We start from the raw sequence: 22,521 nt of genomic DNA, 5'->3' as shown, positions 1-22,521 counted from the left end.
TAGCTGTCTTCCTGTTTGTCCTATGTAGTGTTTGTGCAGTCCTTGCATGAGATTTTGTACATTACACTGGCTTTGCTTATGCTGGGTATCGGGTCCTTCGTTCTGGTGAGTTGTTGTCTGAGAGTGGCTATTGGTTTGTGTGCTGTTATGAGTCCTAGTGGTCACAGTAGTCTGGCTGTCAGACTAACCACACTACCATACATCAAGAGCATTTCCGAACTGACAGCCAGACTACTGTGACCACTAGGACACACAAACCAACAGCCACTCTCAGACAACAACTCACCAGAACGAAGGACACGATACCCAGCATGAGCAAAACCAATGTAGTGTACAAAATCCCATGCAAGGACTGCACAAAACACTACATAGGACAAACAGGAAGACAGCTAACGATCCGCATCCATGAACACCAACTAGCCACGAAACGACACAACCAGCTATTCTTAGTAGCCACACACACCGATGACAAGCAACATGAATTCGACTGGGACAACACTACTATTATAGGACAAGCCAAACAGAGAACAGCCAGGGAATTCCTAGAGGCATGGCACTCATCCACAGATTCAATCAATAAGCACATCGACCGGGACCCAAAATACTGGCCACTGCAACGGACAGCTGGAACTGATAACCGGAAGCGGCAGATTCAAACCATTACAAATGCCGGAGGAAAGATCACGGATGCGCTTCACAGGAGGCTCCCAAGCACTGAGGATGTCACCTGGACAGGGGACAAAACGTCTGCAACACAAATTCCCAGCTTGGCGAACAGAACCACAACTCTGAGGAATAATGACAAAACATCACAATCTTTCAAATGCATGGTGCGAGTTGGTTGGTAGATGGGCGAGGGAGCAGAGTTAGTAATTTGAAGTTTTATGTTTATCACCATCAGGCATTCCAGATCCATTGTAGCTTTAGCTTAACAAATAATAAAGCTCTCTCTAGTTTGTTCAATATTGCAGCTTCAGTGTGACACTTAATATTTCTCACATGTTGGTGTGTGCAAGAAATAGCATGGCCTTTTTAAAAATCTGGTGCAGCTTCAGTGACAGACTCTAATCATATTCTTTAGTACGTCAGAGAGGAAGTTCTGCATATTGTTGGATAAATGTACCAGGTTAAAAAGAAATGCCTTGTCCACCACACCACTTGGTTTACCAGAGATAATGCTTCATTAGTAAAAGAGTAGAATCACTGGGTGAAAGTGATTGTCACATCTATGAAATGATACATGATGTAATTAGTTAATGGTTTCTGCACAACATAAATATCATCCTTGAGATGTGTGAGGGTTCCGGCATCTATGGTTAAGATTTTAAAATATTTACCACTGTATATGCCAAAGTCTACAAGGATAGAGATATGCATTTACAAGTATAAAGGCAAATAGGAAAATTCACTATTCTCACCAAGACAGGATAAAATGGGCAACAGCCTAGCCCAAAAACCTGGTAAGGCAAAAGGTTTCTGGAAAAGATCATCCTTCACAATCCCTCTTCAGGCAGAAACTCAGCAAAAAAGAAGTTCATGAAAACTCAAATATCACGACCCAAATAAACTGTAATTTCTATGGCTTATACAGCTTCAGACTGAAGAGGATCCAAAAAATAACAAATTCTCAGTAAAGCTTACAATCTCAAGGTAAACTGGGATGAGTGCTTTACTCCCACCAATCTTAAAATTATTGGTCAGTGTCATGATGGCAATAAGGCTCTTTACAGCTGATGTCACGGACTAGTACTAATAGGAAGGAAGTCTCAAACGAGAAACTGTCATATTGATGCAAGAAAGGTGTTCTGCTGAGGTTGGTGCTGAAGCAAATCTGGACAAAGAGGATAGAGCAAAACCCTGCAGTGGTGCCTCATCTAACCTGGAAGATGGTTCACCTTTCAGCACGAAGATTTCTCCACTTAACAAGCACAAAACTCTCACAAAAGACTCTAGGATTCCACTAATCCACTCTCTAAGGGGCCTTCTGAGCTACACACAGGAGATTACTGTGACCGTGTGCATTGTATGCAAGTAGGCTTCAAGAATCAGTATCAATCAGTTCCATAAGTGAATTGGAACACTGCAACTATAAGGGAGAGATTACGGGTACATTCCACTCTACAGGAATTTACAGCCATCAGGTTTTGGTGAGTTACAGAACTTTGCTGAGAGGCTGCCAAACACGCATTTTATTTGTTTGATGCCCTTCTCATGAAAACTACACTATTAAAAACTGATAGCTCTTTGAAACTTCCTTGTACTTATAACAGCCGGCAATCTAAATCCAAATAAATCACTGAAAACATACCAGCCAAATTCAGCTGCAAATATCCTAAAGGCTTTCTTCTCAACATCTGAACTTATTATTTAGCTGCACACAAGGTCAAAGTATTACCTTAGGCAACTGTGAAAATGGCAGCAAGATGAAATGCTGATACCCTGCTTTTGACTAACAACAACACTAGCAGCATGCCTAGAGTGTCAGATTTTGATTACTGATAAGGAGATAAATCGTTTCATCCCTTTAGTACCAAGTGATGATGCATATTTGAGTCTCTTCTCAATTAACAGCCTTTTCTGGATAACAGGTTTTTTTTCAGGGGAGGGGGGCACGGAAAAACGTACACAGTGGTCAGTTTGGTGGGCATGTGTCAACCAGATAGTTGAATGTGGGAAGGATTCTAGGCTTTCCACACATAATTATACTTTATATTCTGATGTGTCTGATTCTAGGAATTCTACATAATAAACCTGAAGCAGAAGCATTATTGTGCATGGCACTGCTTTCAACGGTTTGCCCGCTCGCTGACAACATCCTGTAATCGTTTTAACAAAATGTCATCATTTTCTTGGCAGAGACGTTTTGCTGGAGACTCGCTGTCACTTTCCATGGTGAATGCTCGTTTTCTGCTCAGCCTCTCCCCTTGTTTGATCATGCAGTTGATATCTCTGAGATTCTGTGAAATTTTCAGAACAAAAATGGAAAATGAATCAGTGATTAAATTACAAATAGAATTTTTATAATTCTGACTTTCAGTATGCGGATATGTTATCGCTTCCCTCCAGTTTGTCGTCTTATTCCTCCTCCCAAGTGGAAGCTGCAGTTTCACAGGTGAATTGGACCATGTACTAGGTTATTGAACAGTCATTTACCATGTGATCCAGAGATGAGCAAACCACCACAACTGACTTGTTTTCAATCTATGTTAGCATTCTAATATGCACACGGAGATATACACACACAAAACGGTAATGAGAGTAGGAATAGAAAGTGAATTTCCCTTTCTCTGGCTGAAAAATGCACAGAGCCCAAAACTTTCTTGTCTGAGATAAATTTAGTATATATGCCTTGGATTACTAGATTAGATTCCCTACAGTATGGAAACAGGCCCTATGGCTCAACTAGTCCACACCGACACTCCGAAAAGTAACTAACCCAGACCCATTTCCCTCTGGTTAATGCACCTAACACAATGGGCAACTTAGCATGGCCAATTCACCTGACCTGCACATCTTTGGACTATGGGAGGAAACTGGAGTACCCAGAGGAAACCCACGCAGACACAGGGAGAATGTGCAAACTCCACACAGTCACCAGAGGCTGGAATTGAACCTGGAACCCTGGTGCTGTGAGACAGCAGTGCTAACCCCTGAGCCACCATGTCACCCAAGATGATAATGGATGATAAAAGCCATTGGTCATACTTCATTTATTCAAATTTTCCTTCAGTTCCCTCATTACAGCATTGGTTTCTTGGACGATACGAGATAACTTGCATTTATGCAGTACTACACAAACATTTTAAATAAAATCCAAATTGGGCCAAATAAAGAGACATTAGGATGGGTGAGCTTTAACTAAAGAACTAGGCTTGCCAGAGCGTATGTAAAGTGTTAAGATTGTGATGAGAGGAATTTGCTGTTAATTAATCTCCACTAATTATACAGGACAATTAATATACAGGACAACTTTCATATCTGGAGGCCCGGTTACCGCGGCCTGAAACATTCCAGAACCAGGGCCCAGGGGGTTGCTAGGGAGGTAAATTTCCCATTGAAATGATTGGGTTTGCTACATCCACGGTAGGTCTTGGAACACATCCTCCGCGAATACAGCGGTCACCCTGAAAATGTTTTGATTCATTCACCAAAACAATCAATTATTTCCTTTTTGTACTGTTATCCAGTATAAGAGACATCTCTTACCAGGCTTTCTGAATAAACTCCAAATAATCTGCACATTGTGAAACAAACTGGGAAAACTCAAGGGAATTCAAAACAGCTAAGCTTTTATCAGAAACAGAACTTTATCTCCTAGGCAGACACAGCCACAATAAATCAGACAGTTCAAACAGGACAAAACAAAACAAAACACATTTTGTGGCCAATATCTGAAAAATTGATAGAATATGAGTGAGTTTTCACAGTCCACTGGTTTCTTGTTGACAACATTGCAGCAGGACAACCTTCCAAACACTTACTTCTGGTTAAATGACAATCAAATTTGATCCATGTCTTTGGATAGTGGTCACTGCACAGCTTCTGAAGGCTTACAAGGTAGTCAAAATATTCATCAGATTTTCAAATACTTCCAACAAGACAAGGAAAAAGAGATTGCAGTTTTTAAACATTTTCTTCTTAATATTCCCTATGTTTGTGAAATATAAACCAAGTCGAGAAAGGGTTAGGAAGTAAAGTAGACCCTTCAGCCCACCATATCTATGCTGATCAACAAACACCAAGCTACACTAATCCCATTTATCTCCACTTGGTCCTCAGATTGCTATGCCCAACACTTTAAATGCACATACAGATACTTCTTAAATGTTGTGAGGCCACCTGCCTCCACCATCCTCCGAGGCAAAAACAAAATTCTCATACCTCCTGCAAATCACCTGCTCCTCACCGTAAACATATACCCCCTTCAAGGGGACCATCAACATAGGGCCCCATATTGCGTCTTCCAAAGACAGGAATTAAGGGTAACAAATGTCATCTCTTACCTCCCCAAAAGCTTTGTTAATTTTTTAACTTTTATCAATCATGTGATTTATTGCAATCAGAAGATGAAACACAGCCCACATTAAACTTCTAATATAATTTCCATGGGTTTACTTCAAACTCTTGATTAATTTCTTTAAAAACATTCAATAGTTCAGCATCCCCCAGCTTATTTTTAAATCTTCATTTCAACGCGGCGAGTGTCGCTGGCTAGGCCAGGATTTATTTCCCATCTGTAATGACCCAGAGGGCAGTTAAGAGTCAACCATGTTGAGTGGGTCTGGAGCCATATGTAGGCCAGGCCAGGATTTCAGTTCCCTTCCCTAAAGGTCATTACTGAACCAGATAGGTTTTTCCCAACTGTTTCACAGTTATCATTAGTTCCTTAATTCCAGATTTTTTTTTTACTGAATTCAGATTCTACATTCTGCCATGGCAGGATTTGAACCTTGGTCCCCAGAAAATTGCCTGGGTCTCCAGATTAACAAACCAGTGATAATGCCACTAGGCCAGCAAATTTCCTATAGACCACAAATATGGGGAGAAGAGTTTGCGAAACAAATTCAGAGCTGAAAACATAGCTACTGAAGTTAAAAGTTATTGAAATTGGGCTCAAGGGGTCAGAATGAAAGAAGATACCATGCCCCCAATGATTAAATTTCTCGTTGCATTTTGGTGACCACAATGGAAAAAATTCCCAATATTTGCTCCTAAAGGAGTTTATATAAAAAAACATTCACAGATGAAAGCATTGCTGGCTAAGTCAGCATTTATTGCCCATTTCTAATTGCTCAGAGGGCAGTTAAAAAACAATCACATTACTGCGGATCTGAAATCACATGGTGGTGGTTGATGGGAAATGTTCATCCTGGAGCTCAGTTACCAGTGGTGTGCCAAAAGGATCTGTTTTGGGGCGACTGCTGTTTGTCATTTTTATAAATGACCTGGAGGTGGATGTAGAAGAATGGATTAGTAAATTTGCGGATGATACTATGGTAGGCAGAGTTGTTGGTAGTGCTGAAGGGTGTTGTGGGTTACAGAGGGACATGGATAAGATGCAGAGCTGAGCTGAGAAGTGGCAAATGGACTTTAATATGGATAAGTGTGAGGTAGTACATTTTGGAAGAAGTAGCAGGAATGCAGTGTGCTGGGCTAATGGTAAAATTCTTGGCAGTGTAGATGAACAAAAAGATCTTGGTGTCCAGGTGCATAACTCCCTGAAAGTTGCCACCCAGGTTGATAGGGTTATTAAGAAGGCATCTGGCGTGTTGGCATTTAGTGGTAGGGGGATTGTGTTTTGGAAACATGAAGTCATGCTTCAGCTGTACAAGACAATCGTAAGGCCACACCTGGAGTATTGTGTGCAGTTCTGGTCACTGCATTATAGGAAGGACGTGGAAGCTTTGTAAAGGATTCAGAGGAGATTTACTAGGATGTTGTCTGGTATAGAAGGAAGGTCTCATGAGGAAAGGCTGAGGCCGTTTGCATTGATTAGAAGGTGGTTGAGAGGTGACTTAATCGAGATAAATATGATAATTAGAGGGTTAGACAGGGTGGACAGTGAGATGGTGAAGGCTAACACGAGGGGACATTGCTTTAAATTGAGTGGTGATAGATTTAGGACAGATATCGGGGTAGTTTCTTCACAGAGTAGTGGGGACATGAAACGGTCTGCCTGCAATAGTAGTAAACTCGCCAATGTTAAGGGCATTTAAATGGGCATTGGACATACAAATGGATAATAATGGAATGGTGTAAATCAGATGGGCATCCGATTAATTTCACAGGTCGGCGCAACATTGAGGGCCAAAGGGCTCGTACTGTGCTGTAATGTTCTATGTAGGCCAGACCAGGTAATTATGGCAGTTTCCTTCCCTAAACCAGATGGGTTTTTCCAACAATTGACAATTACTTTTACTGAATGCCATGGCAGGATTCAAATCCGGGTCCCCAGAACATTACTAGAGGCATGGTACTCATCCACAGATTCAATCAATAAGCACATTGACCTGGACCCAATATACCGACCACTGCAGCGGACAGCTGGAACTGACAACCGGAAGCGGCAGATTCAAACCACAACAAATGCCGGAGGAAAGATCACAGAAGCGCTTCACAAGAGGCTCCCAAGCATTGAGGATGTCACCTAGACAGGGGCAAAATGTCTGCAACACAAATTCCCAGCTTGGCGAACAGAACTACAACAGCGAGCACCCGAGCTACAAATCTTCTCGCAAACTTTGAACCATTTTGAAGTACAGAGGCGCCTCGATTATCTGGCATTCGATTATGTGAATTTTCGAGTATCTGGACAAGATTGCAAGGTCCCGATGCTTGGCTAAACTGTTATCTGGCATTCCATTATCCAAATAAAATATTCCCTGCCCATGTTGTTCAGTAAATCTAGGTTCCTTTGTATATGTGGCTTATTTTTCTGTGTGCAACACCACATTCACATCTGCATCAAATTTGATCAGTTATCATTTTGTCACTTATGAAGCTGGATGAACCATCATTAGCTTCTTACATTTGAGACAGGAATGGCATACAAATCACTAAAGGTATATGCTATAGACAGCCACACACAGTGGCACAACTGACTGATGCAAATAAAAGATGGGAAAAATAACTAAAATGTACATTTCTCAGCATGTCTTCAATCGATGGCTTCAGAAACATCCTTAATAACTTCCATCAATTAATCTAATTCAACATTCTGGACATTTTGGCTACTTTTCCACAAGGAAGATTTGTAAAGCGTTACTCTTTAAGCTATAACTGCTTTAAAGGATAAAATGATACTATTAATTAAGTTACTCTTTTGTTAAGATATTAATCATTGAAATGTTATAAAACTAGTGTTAAACTACCTAAAAAAACTGAACACAAATATGATCAATAATTTAATAGCAAGTGGCTCACCTTTGATGGGCTTCGGTTAAACCTGTACATCATTGCTGTACGCGGTGTTAGGGAGGTGCCATTCTTGTGAGGAGAAATGTAGACCGCATGTCTCTGTGATATTCGACGTGGTGATACAGGGTGGGATTTAACATTTGGAAAAGGAGATAGTGGCGGTGCTTCCACCTGTCAAGGCAACATTCAAAACTGGATATAATACTGGAAGACAGTAACCAATCTCTACACAGGCATTTTAAAGACCAGTTAGTAACCAATTCTAAACCTGACAATGAGAAAATTACACCTGGAGTCTACGCAATGTTATGATACACATGGACAAAAAAATTATACAGATGGAATTCTTGATGGACAGCTTTACCATATTAGCAGCCAAATCAGCTTTTTCCCAAGTACCACCCTAATGGATATAAGCAGGTTAAAACGAACACAGCAAATGATAACTTTTCTTAAGCACTGGTATCTCCTTCGGAATTCTTCATGGTAAGAAAAATGCAAGTAGGTTACCGCTTACACTTAGAGTCATAGAGATGTACAGCATGGAAACTGACCCTTCAGTCCAACCCATCCATGCCGACCAGATATCCCAACCCAATCTAGTCCCACTTGTCAGCACCCGGCCCATATCCCGACAAACCCTTCCAATTCATATACCCATCCAAATGCCTTTTAAATGACGCAATTGTACCAGCCTCCACCACTTTCTCTGGCAGCTCATTCCAAACACGTTCCACCCTCTGCCCCTTAGGTCTCTTTCGTATCTCACCCTAAACCTATGCACCTCTAGTTCTGGACTCCCCCATCCCAGGGAAAAGACCTATCCATGCCTCTCATGATTTTATAAACCTCTATAAGGTCACCCTTCAGCCTCTGACACTCCAGGGAAAACAGCTCCAGCCTACTAAACCTCTCCTTATAGCTCATCCTCCAACCCTGGCAACATCCTTGTAAATCTTTTCTCAACCCTTTCAAGTTTCACAACATCTTTCCGATAGGAAGGAAACCAGAACTGCATGCAATATTCTAGAAGTGGACTAATCAATGTCCTGTACAGCTGCAACATGACCTCCCTACTCCTGGACTCAATACTATGACCAATAAAGGAAAGCATACCAAACACTTTCTTCACTATTCTATCTACCTGCGACTCCTCTTTCAAGGAGCTATGAACCTGCACTCCAACGTCTCTTTATTCAGTAACACTCCCTAGGACCTTACCATGAAGTGTATAAGTCCTGCTAAGATTTGCTTTCTCTGAATGCAGCACCTTGCATTTACCTAAATTAAACTCCATCTGTCACTTCTCAGCCCATTGGCCCATCTGATCAAGATCCCATTGTAATCTGAGGTAACCTTCCTCGCTGTCCACTACACCTCTAATTTCAGTGTCACCTGCAAAATTACTAACTATACCTCTTATGCTCACATCCAAATCATTTATGTAAATGATGAAAAGTAGTGTACTCAGCACCGATCCTTATGGCACTCCAATGGTCACAGGCCTCCAGTCTGAAAAACAACCCTTCACCACCGCCCTCTTCTATCTTTGAGCCAGTTCTGTGTCCAATTGGCTAGCTCTCCCTGTATTGCGTGAGATCTAACCTTGCTAACCAGTCTCCCATGGGGAACCTTGTCGAACGCCTTACTGAAGTCCATATAGATCACATCTACTGCTCCACCCTCATCAATCCTCTTTGTTACTTCCTCAAAAAACTCAATCAAGTTTGTGAGACATGATTTCCCACGCACAAAGCCATGTTGACTATCCCTAATCAGTCATTACCTTTCCAAATACATGTACATCTTGCCCCGCAGCATTCCCTCCAACAACTTGCCCACCACTGACGTCAAGCTCACTGGTCTATACTGCCCTGGCTTGTGCTTACCATCTTTCTTAACCAGTGGCACAACGTTAGCCAACCTCCAGTCTTCTGGCATTCACCTGTGACTAATATGATATAAACATCTCAACAAGAGGCCCAGCAATCCTTCCCTAGCTTCCAGCAGAGTTTAGGGTACACCTGATCAGGTCCTCGGGATTTATCCACCTTTATGCATTTCAAGGCATCCAGCACTTCCTCCTCTGTAATATGGACATTTTTCAAGATGTCACCATCTATATCTTCTATGTCCTTTTCCAAAGTAAATACTGTTGCAAAATACTCGTTTAGTATCGCCCCCATTTTGTGCAGCTCCAGACAAAGGCCGCCTTGCTAATCTTTGAGGGGCCCTATTCTCTCCATAGTTACTCTTTTGTCCTTAATGTATTTTTAAAAAACCTTTTGGATTCTCCTTAACTCTATTTACCAAAGCTATCTCAGGTCCTCTTTTTGCCCTCCTGAGTTCCCTCTTAAGTATACTCCTACTGCTTTTTTACACTTCTAAGGATTCACTCGATCTCTCCTGTCGGTATCTGACATATGCATCATTCCTTTTCTTAACCAAACTTTCAATTTCTTTAGTCATCCAGCATTCTGTACACCTACCAGCCTTTTCCTTCACCCTAACAGGAATATACTGTCTCTGTACTCTCGTTATCTAATTTCTGAAGGCTTCCCATTTTCCAGCCACCTTTTTACCTGTGAACATCTGCCCCAATGAGCTTTTGAAAGTTCTTGCTTAATACTATCAAAATTGGCCTTTCTCCAATTTAGGACTTCAACTTTTAGATCTTGTCTATCCTTTTCCATTACTATTTTAAAACAAGTAGAATTATGGTTGCTGGCCCCAAAGTGCTCCCCCACTGACACCTCAGTCACCTGCCCTGCCTTATTTCCCAAGAGTAGGTCAAGTTTTGCACCTTCTCTAGTAGGTACATGCACATATCGAATCAGAAAATTTTCTTGTACTCACTCAAATTCCTCTTCATCTAAACCCTTAACACTATGGCAGTCCCAGTCTATGTTTGGAAAGTTAAAATCCCCTACCACAACCACCCTATTATTCTTACAGATAACCGATCTCCTTAAAAATTTGTTTCTCAATTTCCCGCTGACTATGATTGTCTATAATACAATTCCAATAAGGCAATCATCCCTTTCTTATTTCTCAGTTTCACACAAATAACTTCCCTGGATGTATTTCCGGGAATATCCTCCCTCAGAACAGCTGTAATGCTAGCCCTTATCAAAGATGTCACTCCCCCTCCTCTCTTGCCTCCCTTTCTATCCTTCCTGTAGCATCTGTATCCTGGAACATTAAGCAGCCAGTCCTGTCCATCCCTGAGCCTAATTTCTGTAATTATTATGATATCCCAGTCCCATGTTCCTAACCATGCCCTGAGCTCATTTGCCTTCCCTGTTAGGCCCCTTGCCATGAAATAAATGCAGTTTAATTTATCAATCCTACCGTGCTCTCTGCTTTGTACCTGTGTGCCCTGACTGTTTGACTTGCTTCTTTTCTCAAAAGTACCAGTCTCAGATTGATCTTTCCTCATTATCTTCCTGGGTCCCGCTCCCCCACTTTACTAGTTTAAATTCTCCTGAGCAGCCCTAGTAAATCTCCCTGCCAGTATATTAATCTCCTTCCAATTTAGGTGCAATCCATCCTTTTTGTACAGGTCACTTTTACCCCAAAAGAAATTCCAATGATCCAAAAATGTGAATCCTTCTCCCATACAGCAGCTCCTCAGTCATACACTCATCTGCTCTATCCTCCTATTCCTGCCTTCACTAGCTCGTAGCACCGGGTGTAATCCAGATATTACTCTCGAGCACCTCCTTTTTAAATCCCTGCCTAACTCTCCATAATCTCCCTTCAGAATCTCAACCGTTTCCCTTCCTATGTTGTTGGTTCCAATGTGTACAATGACCTCTTGCTGGCCCCTCTTGCCCTTGAGTGCATTCTGCACCCTCTCGGAGACATCCTTGATCTGGCACCGGAGTAACAACATACCATTCGGATTTTTTTACTGCTGGCCACTGAAACGTTTGCCTGTACCTCGGACTGGAGAGTCCCCTAACACAATCGATCTCTTGGAACCTGATGTACCCCTCATTGCATTAGAGCCAGTCTCAATTCCAGAAACTTGACTGTTTGTGCTACATTCCCCTGAGAATCCATCACCCTCTACATTTTCCAAAACAGCATACTTGTTTGAAATGAGGATAGCCACAGAAGACTCCTGCACTAACTGCCTACCTCTCTTACCTTTCCTGGAGTTAACCCATTTATGTGACTGTATCTGCGACTCTTCCCCCTTCCTTGAGTTTTTAGATGAGTTGTCGGCCTTAGCAGTTAACACTTGCCTCGTAGTGCCTTACCAAACATGCCAGATGATGAAATCATACTGGCAAGGCTGTAATGGAGCACCAGCAAAGTGAGAAGTCGAGCTTTGGCTATTACTCTGCCATCAATAGACACCTTTCTTAAATAATACCCAGGACATCATCATCTTTTTCTGATCCTTTTTCCACAGGAAGAAACTTTAAAGCAAAAAAGGAGTCAGAGACAACAGACTATGGAGCTAACTGTGATGTATTTCCTCATAGAACTGAGCTAGTAATCAAATTGTCAGCGTGTGCATTATGTTGGGAGGTTTTTGATTTCTCTCTGGCTGTAAATGCTCAAGAATAAAGGTGTCAGACACCTTAAAAAATCAATCTAGGCTTTGAAATGCAAATTGCAGTTCAGGCAAAGAGTCTCCAAAACATGGATTAAAAAGTTAGGATGTCAAGGAGCTTATCCAGTTACTCAAGTGTGCACCCAAATGGAACTTTTCTCATCTCGCACTTATGACTATTTGCGAATTTCATCAACAGCTATGGTTCTGCCTGTTCACCTTGAGCTGATTTACTTCAAGTTAACAATTAGAACCAAACTCGGTGTAATTTATGGTCAGCTCAGTCAGCACTCAGACAGACTTGATATACAAGTAAATCATGTGGGATAGTAGTTTTCTGATGGCCTATTTCCCAACTTACTATCCAAAGAGGTGGAGGGGAACTGATCCATAATGATAGTGATTGCCTGAAGCCACTTAATGCTTTGTGTGGTGTCTGTAACTCTGGCAAGTCCCACCTTAGAAAGTTGCCATAGTCTCAGCAGTGCCAGGCTTCAGCAGTGGCCACAGCCTATCCCTGAAGAAGAGCAAGTACTTAAGTCCAGAGTACTGGTGGGGCCTGAGTGGTGTTAAGTTCGAGAGGCTATGTTGGCTGCAGAGGAGGAAGGAGAATGCAGCCATTTTGGCAGAATCATCGAATTTTATAATATGAAAAGAGGCCATGTGGCCCACTGTGTATGCCAACTGCTGAAAGAGTCACCCAACTCATCCCATTCTCCAGCCCGATTTCCGTAGCCCGCTAAATTTACTTTCAAATATATATCCAGCTGTCTTCTGAAACCTCCTATGGAATCTGCCTCCACCACTCACCCAGGCAGCGCATTCCAAATCCGAACAACTCAGAGTAAAGACGTTGTTCCTCATCTCACACTCCTAGCTTGAAATTGTGACCTGAGTTACTGACACACCAATTGACAGAAACAGAATATTCTTCTTTACCCAGTCAAAATTGTTCATAATTTCAAACACTTCAATTAGGTCACCTCTGAGTCTTCTCTGCTCTAAGGAGAATAAGAGACAAAAAACTGCACATGCTGGAATTTTCCACCATCATCCAGCCAGCCCTCCACCGCACCTCCCCCATTCCCCGCTCTGCTGCTCTAAACCGTTCCCCCCCGCCAACCAAACGCAATAAAGACAGTGTCATCCTTGTTCTCAGCTACCATACCACCAGTCTCCACATCCAACGTATCATCCTTAAACACTTCCGCCAACTCCAATTAGACTTTACCACTAAAAACATCTTTCCTTCCCCACCCTTCTCTGCCTTCCACAAAGGCTGCTCCCTTTGCCAACCTTTGGTTTGTGCCACTGCCTCCCACCAACACCCCGAACCCCCAGGTACCTTTCCCTGCAATCGGAAAAGATGCAAAACCTGTTGGCACATCACTCCCCTCACCTCCATCCCCTCACCTCCATCCAATGCCAAACGGTCCTCCAGGTGAGACAGAGATTCACCTGCCTCTCCTCCAACCTGGTTTACTGTATCCGGTGCTCCTGAAATGGTCTTCTCTACAGCGATGAGACCAAACATAAACTCAGGGCACATTTCGCTAAGCATCTCAGCTGGGTCCACACGGGCTGAACTGATTTCCCAGTCACTGCCCATTTTAATTCTCCTTCCCCACTCCCTTCCTGACATGACCATCCTTGGCCTCCTCCATTGCCACGGTGAATCAGACTGCAAAGTGGAGGAACAACACTCATCTTCCGCCTGGGCAGCCTACAACCCAGAGAACTTAACACTGAGTTTTCAGATTTCAAATAACCTCCCTTCCCATCCCCAGATTCAATTTCTTGCCCTTCCCCCTCCCTTCCATTCCTCTGATCGATCCTTCCTTCCAGCTGCCAACCAGATTCATTCCTCCCATCAACCAACCAGATTGTACCCTCTACCTATGTTCACCTATGCTACCTCACCATTCTGACACTTTCCTCACCCAAAACCCTCTCCCAACACCTGCCTTTCTCTGCAGCTTCCCTTACACGGACTCCCAGTCCTGAAGAAGGGTCACACCAAAACACTGACTTCTTCACCTCGTGATGTTGCCTGGCTTGCTGTGTTCTTCCAGCCTCAATCTTCTTCTACCAAGGAGAATAAGCCCAATCTCTCTAAGTTTTCCTTGTATCTAAAATCCTTCATTCCTGGCATTATTCTACTAAATTTCCTTGGAACACTTTCCAGGGTTTTAACATCCTTTCTGAAATAAGATGCCTAGACTGAACACATTGCTCCAAATGTGGTCTGACCATTGATTTGTAGTGTTGTAGCATCTCTCAGAGTCATAGAACATAGAGAAGTACAGCACAGAACAGGCCCTTTGGCCCACAATGTTGTGCCGAGATTTAATCCTACTGTAAAATATAGTAACTTAACCTACGCACCCCTCAACTCATTGCTATCCATGTACATGTCCAGCAGTCGCTTAAATGTTCCCAATGACTCTGCTTCCACCATCACAGCTGGCAACACATTCTATGCATTCACAACTCTCTGATGTCTCCTTTATACCTTCCTCCTAATATCTTCAAACTATGACTTCTTGTACCAGTCAATCCTGCCCTGGGGAAAAGTCTCTGGCTATTGACTCCATCCATACCTCTATCAGGTCTCCTCTCTTCCTCTTCTCTCCAGAGAGAAAAGTCCGAGCTTATTCAACCTTTCTTCGTAAGGCTAGACCTCCAGTCCAGGCATCATCCTGATAAACCTTCTTTGCATCCTCTCCAAAGCCTCTGTATCCTTCCTATAGTAGGGCGGCATGGTGGCACAGTGGTTAGCACTGCTGCCTCACAGCGCCTGTAGACCCGGGTTCAATTCCCGACTCAGGCGACTGACTGTGTGGAGTTTGCACGTTCTCCCCGTGTCTGCGTGGGTTTCCTCCGGGTGCTCCGGTTTCCTCCCACAGTCCAAAGATGTGCGGGTCAGGTGAATTGGCCAAGCTAAATTGCCCGTAGTGTTAGGTAAGGGGTAAATGTGGGGGTATGGGTGGGTTGCGCTTCGGCGGGTCGGTGTGGACTTGTTGGGCCAAGGGGCCTGTTTCCACACTGTAAGTCTAATCTAATCTAGGGGGACCCAGAACTGGACACAATATTCCAAGTGTGGTCTCACCAGGGACTTGTAGAGCTGCAGCAAAACCTCGCGACTCTTAAACTCGATTCCCCTGTTAATGAAAGCCAAAACACCGTATGCTTTCTTAACAAGCCTATCTACTTTGGTGGCAACTTGCAGGGATCTATGTACTTGCACACCCATATCCCTATGTTCCTCCACACTGCCAAGAATCCTGTCTTTAATCCTATATTCAGCATTCGAGTTTGACCTTCCAAAATGCATCACTTCGCATTTATCCAGGTTGAACTCCATCTGCCATTTCTCAGCCCAGCTCTGCATCCTGTCTATGTCACACTGCAACCTGCAGTAGCCCTTTATACTATCGACAACACCTCCAGCCTTTGTGTCATCTGCAAATCTACTAAACCACCCCTCGACCTCCTCATCCAAGTCATTTATAAAAACTACAAAGAGCAGAGGCCCAAGAACAGAGCCCTATGGGACTCCACTCAACACTGACCTCCAGACAGAATACTTCCCATCTACAACCACTCTCTGCCTTTTATCAGCCAGCCAATTCTGAATCCAGATCAGGCAGCCAATTCTGAATCCAGAATTAATTACCATTTCTAGAATTATGATTAATATGTTTGAAGAATACTCAATGTTTGTTTTAGCACAGCTTGCCATCCTTTCCTCTTAACTTTCTTTATTCCAGTCTTAGCCTCTCTCCTGCATTTGAGGTACTATTTTTGATTTCTATATCATCAATATCCTTAGTCATCTAGGGTACTCTAGTTTTGAATACCCCATATTAATTTCTCATGAGTGTACCTAGATTGAGCATCATTCAACTCTCTTTTGAAAGTTTCCCTTTTTTATGCATGTTTTATCCAACAAAGTGCATTTCCAGTCAACTTGCTTCAGTTCAACGTTTAGATCCCTAAAATCTATCTTTTTCCAGGTTTTATTCCTTCACTGATTTTTATCCTTTTCCAATTTACCATTGAACCTTATTATAACGGCTACTGCCCGAATGGTCCCTCACTCTGATGTTCTTCACTTGGCCTTCCTCATTCCTTAGATCAGATCCCGCATAGCTTCATTCCTGGTAGGAATGGAAATGCACACTTTCCCAAAGTTCTCTTACACACATTGCAGTAATTTCTCCCCTTTTGTGCTCCACATGCTACTTTCTTCTGAGTCCACCTGACTATCGCTGTTGCCCAAAGGGCAGGCTTAGAACTCCTAAACAATAATAACTTCTGTTTCTTACCCTTGAAAGGAAAGGCTCATCCAATCAGATCAGAATGGACCTCTATTACCACATATCGCACTCTGCTACCATATAAACAGATACGATCCATGTGTAAGCCTGTTTCCTGTAACACTTACACAAATGCCCAAACTATTTAACCTGACAATGATCCACAAGCTATAGGGACCAGATGTACTTCAGTAATTTATTCCCATTCCCAGCACTAATGGATGAACCTTCAAGTGTACAAAGACACAAGCCTAAACCTAACCCTATCCAAATTGACACACTTGCTGGACATAGTCCTATCCTGTTTCTCTTTCCTGAACCCAAGCTTAACTGTAAAATCCATAAAATCAAAGTTCAGATATACATCAACTGAAGCATGATCTGACTTCTTGAGCAGACTTCAAAGATACAAGCTGCAACTTGCGAAATACAGTTTTGCAGCATGTAATCTCCAAACACCAGTTATAAAACAATGCAAGAATCTAAGACAAATTCCATTCCAATTTGATTATGAAAACATTTTGTAAACTTACTTTAGAAATGGTGATCAACAACAATCTCACTCATGTTTACTTACCCCACATTCTAGTTTTACACTGGAGTACTTCAGTGCAAATTCTTTAATCCTGTTCACATAGACTGTATTATAGAACTTAATAAGGTCACCCCTCTCCTCCTGAAGAGTTACAGGACACTTGGACACTTTGGCAGGAGACAATGAAGGACTGCTTGCTTTGCCAGGATAATGTACAATGCTATTTTTTGGATGATCACCACTTAGCACTAGAAATGGGACAAAAAAAGAGAAAAATTGTTATTCTCAGATTTTAATTTCTGCATAACGCTTATTTTTCTTATTTCATTCGCAGTGAAGACAAAAACAATGTACAAGTAGTGTAATTTCAATTTATTTTATATTTCTCAAGGTAAAAGAAACCCAGTATTGGGGATTTTATTGCTTGATCATTTTCAAAGCGCCCGGATCAGAAGGGTAGTGACTAACAGAGAGAATAATGGACCCTTGCTTCTGCCCTAGCAACATGCTCTACTTTCACTCCTAAGAATACGCCTTAAAATATTTCAGTTCTCGCATCAACCATTTACTCTACTGGCAAAGTAACTTGCAGCAATGAGGACAGTGAAGATTGGGGAGAGAAAGGATGACAAAGAATCAACATCTCAAAACACCAGACTGAGCTGCGGTGCCTGACCATTATACATGTACAACTGAAATCTCCATTTTATCCATTTACCTAAATCAAGTACCATTAATGTATGATAACAATTTTCACAACGTAACAATTAGGAGGTGGGGTGGGCCATTCAGTCCCACAAGCCTGCTCCACCATTCAATAGGATCATGGTTGATATCTTTACTCCATATCCCCATCAATAAAATGGAGGAGCAGAAATAGGCTGCTCCATTTTGGTCTGTTATTCAATGAGATCATGGTTGATATAATATGTACACCCTTAATAACGTTCCACCCCCATTTTAATTAACAGTCTATGAACCTCTGCCTTGAAAAGTTTGAACAATATGGGCTTCTACCATCTGAGTTCTAAAACCTTATGACCATTTGAGAAAAAAATACTCGCTTCTGCCTTAAAATGGATGACCACCTCCATTTTTAAACATCTCTAGCTCTGGATTCTCCAAAAGAGGAAACATCCTTTGCACTTCTATTTTGTCAAAACCCTGAAGATCTATGTTTCAATTAAGTTTCCTCTTGCTTTTATGAACTCCAGCACATACAAATCAAAACTTTTCTCAAAAGACAACCCACCAAGTCTGGCAAACTTTCCCTCAACTGCATTCACATCCTTCCTTGAGTAAGGAGACCAATACTGCACACAGTACTTATGAACTGGACTGATGATAATACTGCAAAAGTCACATTCGAGAGTGAACCTTGGCTTGATAAATGTTATATTTTGACTTCTTTTTCTTTACTCAAGACGTCAGTCACTGAACGTATTTATAAAAACCTGTCAAATATGTCCTGTTAAATGCGAACCAGTCACTAACTCAGAAAAGTTCTGAAAACTCATTCAGAACAATGGAGTTCTCACTGGTCAGTATGAGATTCACCTTGATCTTCCATGATTACATCTTCCCCATTATGCTCATCAAGACCAGTCATCCTTGACCATTTCCCTCCTTTAAGAAGAACACTTCGGTACACCTGAACAAAAATATTTCAAAATTATTACACAACGGAGGTATCCACAGGAACTCAATCAGCAAACCTTCAGCCCTATGAACTGCAAATTATGAACAAGATGCACAAAGAATAAAAGGAATGCAAACTCACACTGCTGTTGGCTTGGGGTTGACTTCTGTAACATTTCATTATATCTGTGAAAGATCTATCCTCCTTAGTAACCTGTAAAGACAGAGTCAACAATAACATCACAATGACCATTAAAAAGACAGGAATATATAGATTAGTATCTGAACAGAAGGGTACAGGAAGTTTGGAACAATAGATAGTTAGGAAAAGATAGAGTCCTGAAGAAGGGTTATGCCTAAAATGTCGACTCTCTTGCTCCCCAGATGCTGTCTGATCTACTGTGCTTTTTCCAGTGCCATGCTTTATCGAGTCTGATTCTCCAGCATCTGCAGTCCTCACTTTTTCCTAGTTAGGAAATGATGTTGGGTGGTTCTGTTATTTAATGGTAGCAGAATACACAGAAAATTACATTGGTGAATATCGCCACTTCTGACTTTACAATGGTGGGCAGATCATTAATGAAGCAGCTGTAGACAGTTGGGCCTGGGATACCACCCTGAGGAACTCCTGCAGAGATGTCCCAGAGCTGAGATGCCTGACCTCAAACAACCATGACCATCTTCCTATGTGTCAGGTATGATTCCAACCAACAAAGGGTTTTCCCCAGGGCTCCTTGGTGACACAATCGGTCAAATGCAGCCTAGATGTCAAGGGCTCCCCTCTGGAATTTAGCTCTTTCGTCCATGTTTGAGCCAAGGCTGTAAGAAGGTCAGAAGCTGAGTGGCCCTGGCGAAGCCCAAACTGGGCGTCAGTGAGTAGGTGCTGCTTGATAGCACTGATGATGACATTTTCTATCACTTTACCGACGATTGAGAGTAGACTGACGGGGCTGTAATTGGCTGGGTTGGATTTGTCCTGCTTTTTGTGTACAGAATATACTTGGACAACTTTCCACATTGTTGGGAAGATGCCAGTGTTTTAAGTGTACCAGAACAGCTTGGCTAGGGGAGTGGTTAGTTCTGGAGCACAAGTCTTCAGTACTATTGTCAGAATGTTGTCATGGCCTGTAGCCTTTGCAGTATCCGGTGACTCCAACTGTTTCTTTATATCGTTCACGTGGCTTGAATAGAATTGGCTGAAGACTCATACCTGTGATGCTAGGGACCACTGGAAGTTGCCTAGATGGATCATCCACTCGGCACTTCTGGATGATGATTGCTGCAAAAGCCTCAGCTTTATCTATTGCATTGACATGTTGGGCTCTTCCATCGAGGACGGGAATATTTGTGGATCCTCCTCCTTCAGTGAGTTGTTTAATTGTCTACTACCATTCATGACTGGAAGTGAGGATTGAGCTTAGATCTAATTTGTTGGTTGTGGGATCACTTACCTCTGTCTATTACTTGCTGCTTATACTGTTTAATATACAAGTAGTCCTACTTGGTAGCTTCAACAGGTAGACACCTCATTTTTAGGTATGCCTCATGCTGTTCCTGGCGTGCCCTATGCACTGTCCATTGAATCAGACTTAATCCCCTGGCTTGATGATAATGGTTGAGTGGTTGATATGCTGGGTGATGAAGTCGCAGTTGTGCTGGAGTACAATTCTGCTGCTGTTGATGGTCCACAGCACCTCATGGATGCCCAGTCTTTAGCTGCTAGATCCATTTGAAGTCCATTTAGCAGGGTGATAGTGCCACACAACATAGAGGTTCTCATGTGAAGGTCTGACCTCATCTCCACAAATACTGTGTAGTGGTTGCTCTTACCGATACTGTCGTGAGCAGATTGTTAAGGATGCTATAAAATATTTTTCCCTCACTGGTTCCCTCACCACCTGCCACAGACCCTGTCTAGCAACTGCATTCTACAGTCTCGACTGCTGAGCCACTCTTGGTGGTGGATGTTGAAATCCCCCACCCAAAGTAAGTTTTGTGCCCATGCCATCCTCAGTGTTTCCTCATGGAAGTGTTGTTCAACATGGGGGAGCATCGATTTATCAGCTGAGGGAGGACACTATGTGGCAATCAGTAGGACGTTTCCTTGTCTATATTTAACCAGAAGCCAGTTAATGGGGTTAGGAATCAATGTTGAGGACTCCCAGGACAACTACCTCCTGACTATATACCAAGTGTCATTACCTCTCCTGGGTCTGTCCTGCCGGTGGAACATGATGTACCCAGAGATGATGAATGTCTTCAAGGCAGAGATTGATAGATTCTTGATGTCACAAGGAATTAAGGGCTACGGGGAGAATGCGGGTAAGTGGAGTTGAAATGCACATCAGCCATGATTGAATGGCTGAGTGGACTTGATGGGCCGAATGGCCTTACTTCCACTCCTATGTCTTATGGTCTTATGATGGTGGTATTTGGGATATAGTCATACTTATGAAATCATACGTTACAGACAATGTCAGGCAGTTGTTTGACAAATCTGTGAGACAACTCTCCCGATTTTGGCACTAGCTCCTCGAGGTTAGTAAGGAGCACTTTGCAGGGTTGACAGGGCTGTTTCTACTGTTGTCTTTTCCGGTGCCTAGGAGATGTCATTGATCCGTATAGACTTTGTAGTGATTGGTACAACTGAATGGTTTGCTAGGTCATTTCAGAGCGCAACTAAGAGTCATCCACATTGGCTGTGTCATATATAAACCAGACCAGGTGAGAATGACAGATTTCGTTCCCTGTAGGACATTGGTGAATTAGATAGGTTTTTTTCCAAAAATGATTTCATCGTCATTCTTAAGTCTAGATATTTTTTCCTCTTGAATTGAAGGTCCACCTGGGTTCGAATCCTGCCACGGGATTCAGGTCCCAGAAAATGAGATGAGTTTCTGGATTAATAGTTTAGTGATAATACCACGAGGCAATCACCTTCGCCAATGGCGAGGGGCTAAAGGCTTTGTTGGAAGTATCTAATTTGATATTTTCCTAGAATTCATCTGGAATGGAATGAGCAATGAACTCAAGGGGCTCCATTCTGATCTGTAAGGTTCTGGGTCTGAGGAAGGATTACTGGACCTGAAATGTTAACTTTGATTTCTCTTCACAGATGCTGCCAGACCTGCTAACTTTTCCAACAACTTTTGTTTTTGTTTCTGATTTACAGCATCTGTAATTCTTTCAGTTTCTTCTTTTTAAAGGTTGTTTCTCACCTCAAATACTCAGACCCCCAACCACTCTGGGGAAAAATGGCTTCCTTGGATTCATTCTACGCCTCCTGCCTTTCAACTTTACAAATATGTCCCTTTGTTAACGACCTTTCAATGAAGGGTAAGAACTGCTATCTATCCGTCCTTTCCATGCCCCTCAATCTCATACATTTCAATCACGTCTCCTCTTAGCCTTCTCTGTTCTAAAGAAAAAAACCCAAACTTATCCAGCCTCACTTCACAGCTAAACTGCTCCACCTTAGGCCACATCATTGTGAATCTTCTCTGTACCTGCTGTCAAGGGTACTGAAGGAGGCAGATACAATAGGGACA

General features: G+C 42.4%; 1 protein-coding gene across 4 annotated transcripts in view; it reads right to left on the bottom strand.

Moving 5' to 3' along the window:
- Positions 1 to 677: 677 nt before the first annotated feature.
- Positions 678 to 22,521, bottom strand: part of rbl1 (retinoblastoma-like 1 (p107)) — a 93,634-nt gene continuing 71,790 nt past the window's right edge. For all 4 annotated transcript variants that reach the window (XM_060836586.1, XM_060836588.1, XM_060836589.1 and 1 more), the window contains 5 exons: positions 19,116 to 19,187; positions 18,893 to 18,986; positions 17,378 to 17,583; positions 7,924 to 8,088; positions 678 to 2,957 (listed from right to left, as the gene is read on the bottom strand). In XM_060836586.1, the coding sequence (XP_060692569.1) occupies positions 2,787 to 2,957; positions 7,924 to 8,088; positions 17,378 to 17,583; positions 18,893 to 18,986; positions 19,116 to 19,187 (708 nt within the window). In that variant the 3' untranslated portion in view covers positions 678 to 2,786. The remainder of the gene's footprint in view (positions 2,958 to 7,923; positions 8,089 to 17,377; positions 17,584 to 18,892; positions 18,987 to 19,115; positions 19,188 to 22,521) is intronic.

This window comes from Hemiscyllium ocellatum, chromosome 15 (assembly GCF_020745735.1).
Source record: "Hemiscyllium ocellatum isolate sHemOce1 chromosome 15, sHemOce1.pat.X.cur, whole genome shotgun sequence".
In the NCBI taxonomy this organism is placed as follows: domain Eukaryota; kingdom Metazoa; phylum Chordata; class Chondrichthyes; order Orectolobiformes; family Hemiscylliidae; genus Hemiscyllium; species Hemiscyllium ocellatum.
This window is presented reverse-complemented; position numbering and strand designations above follow the sequence as displayed.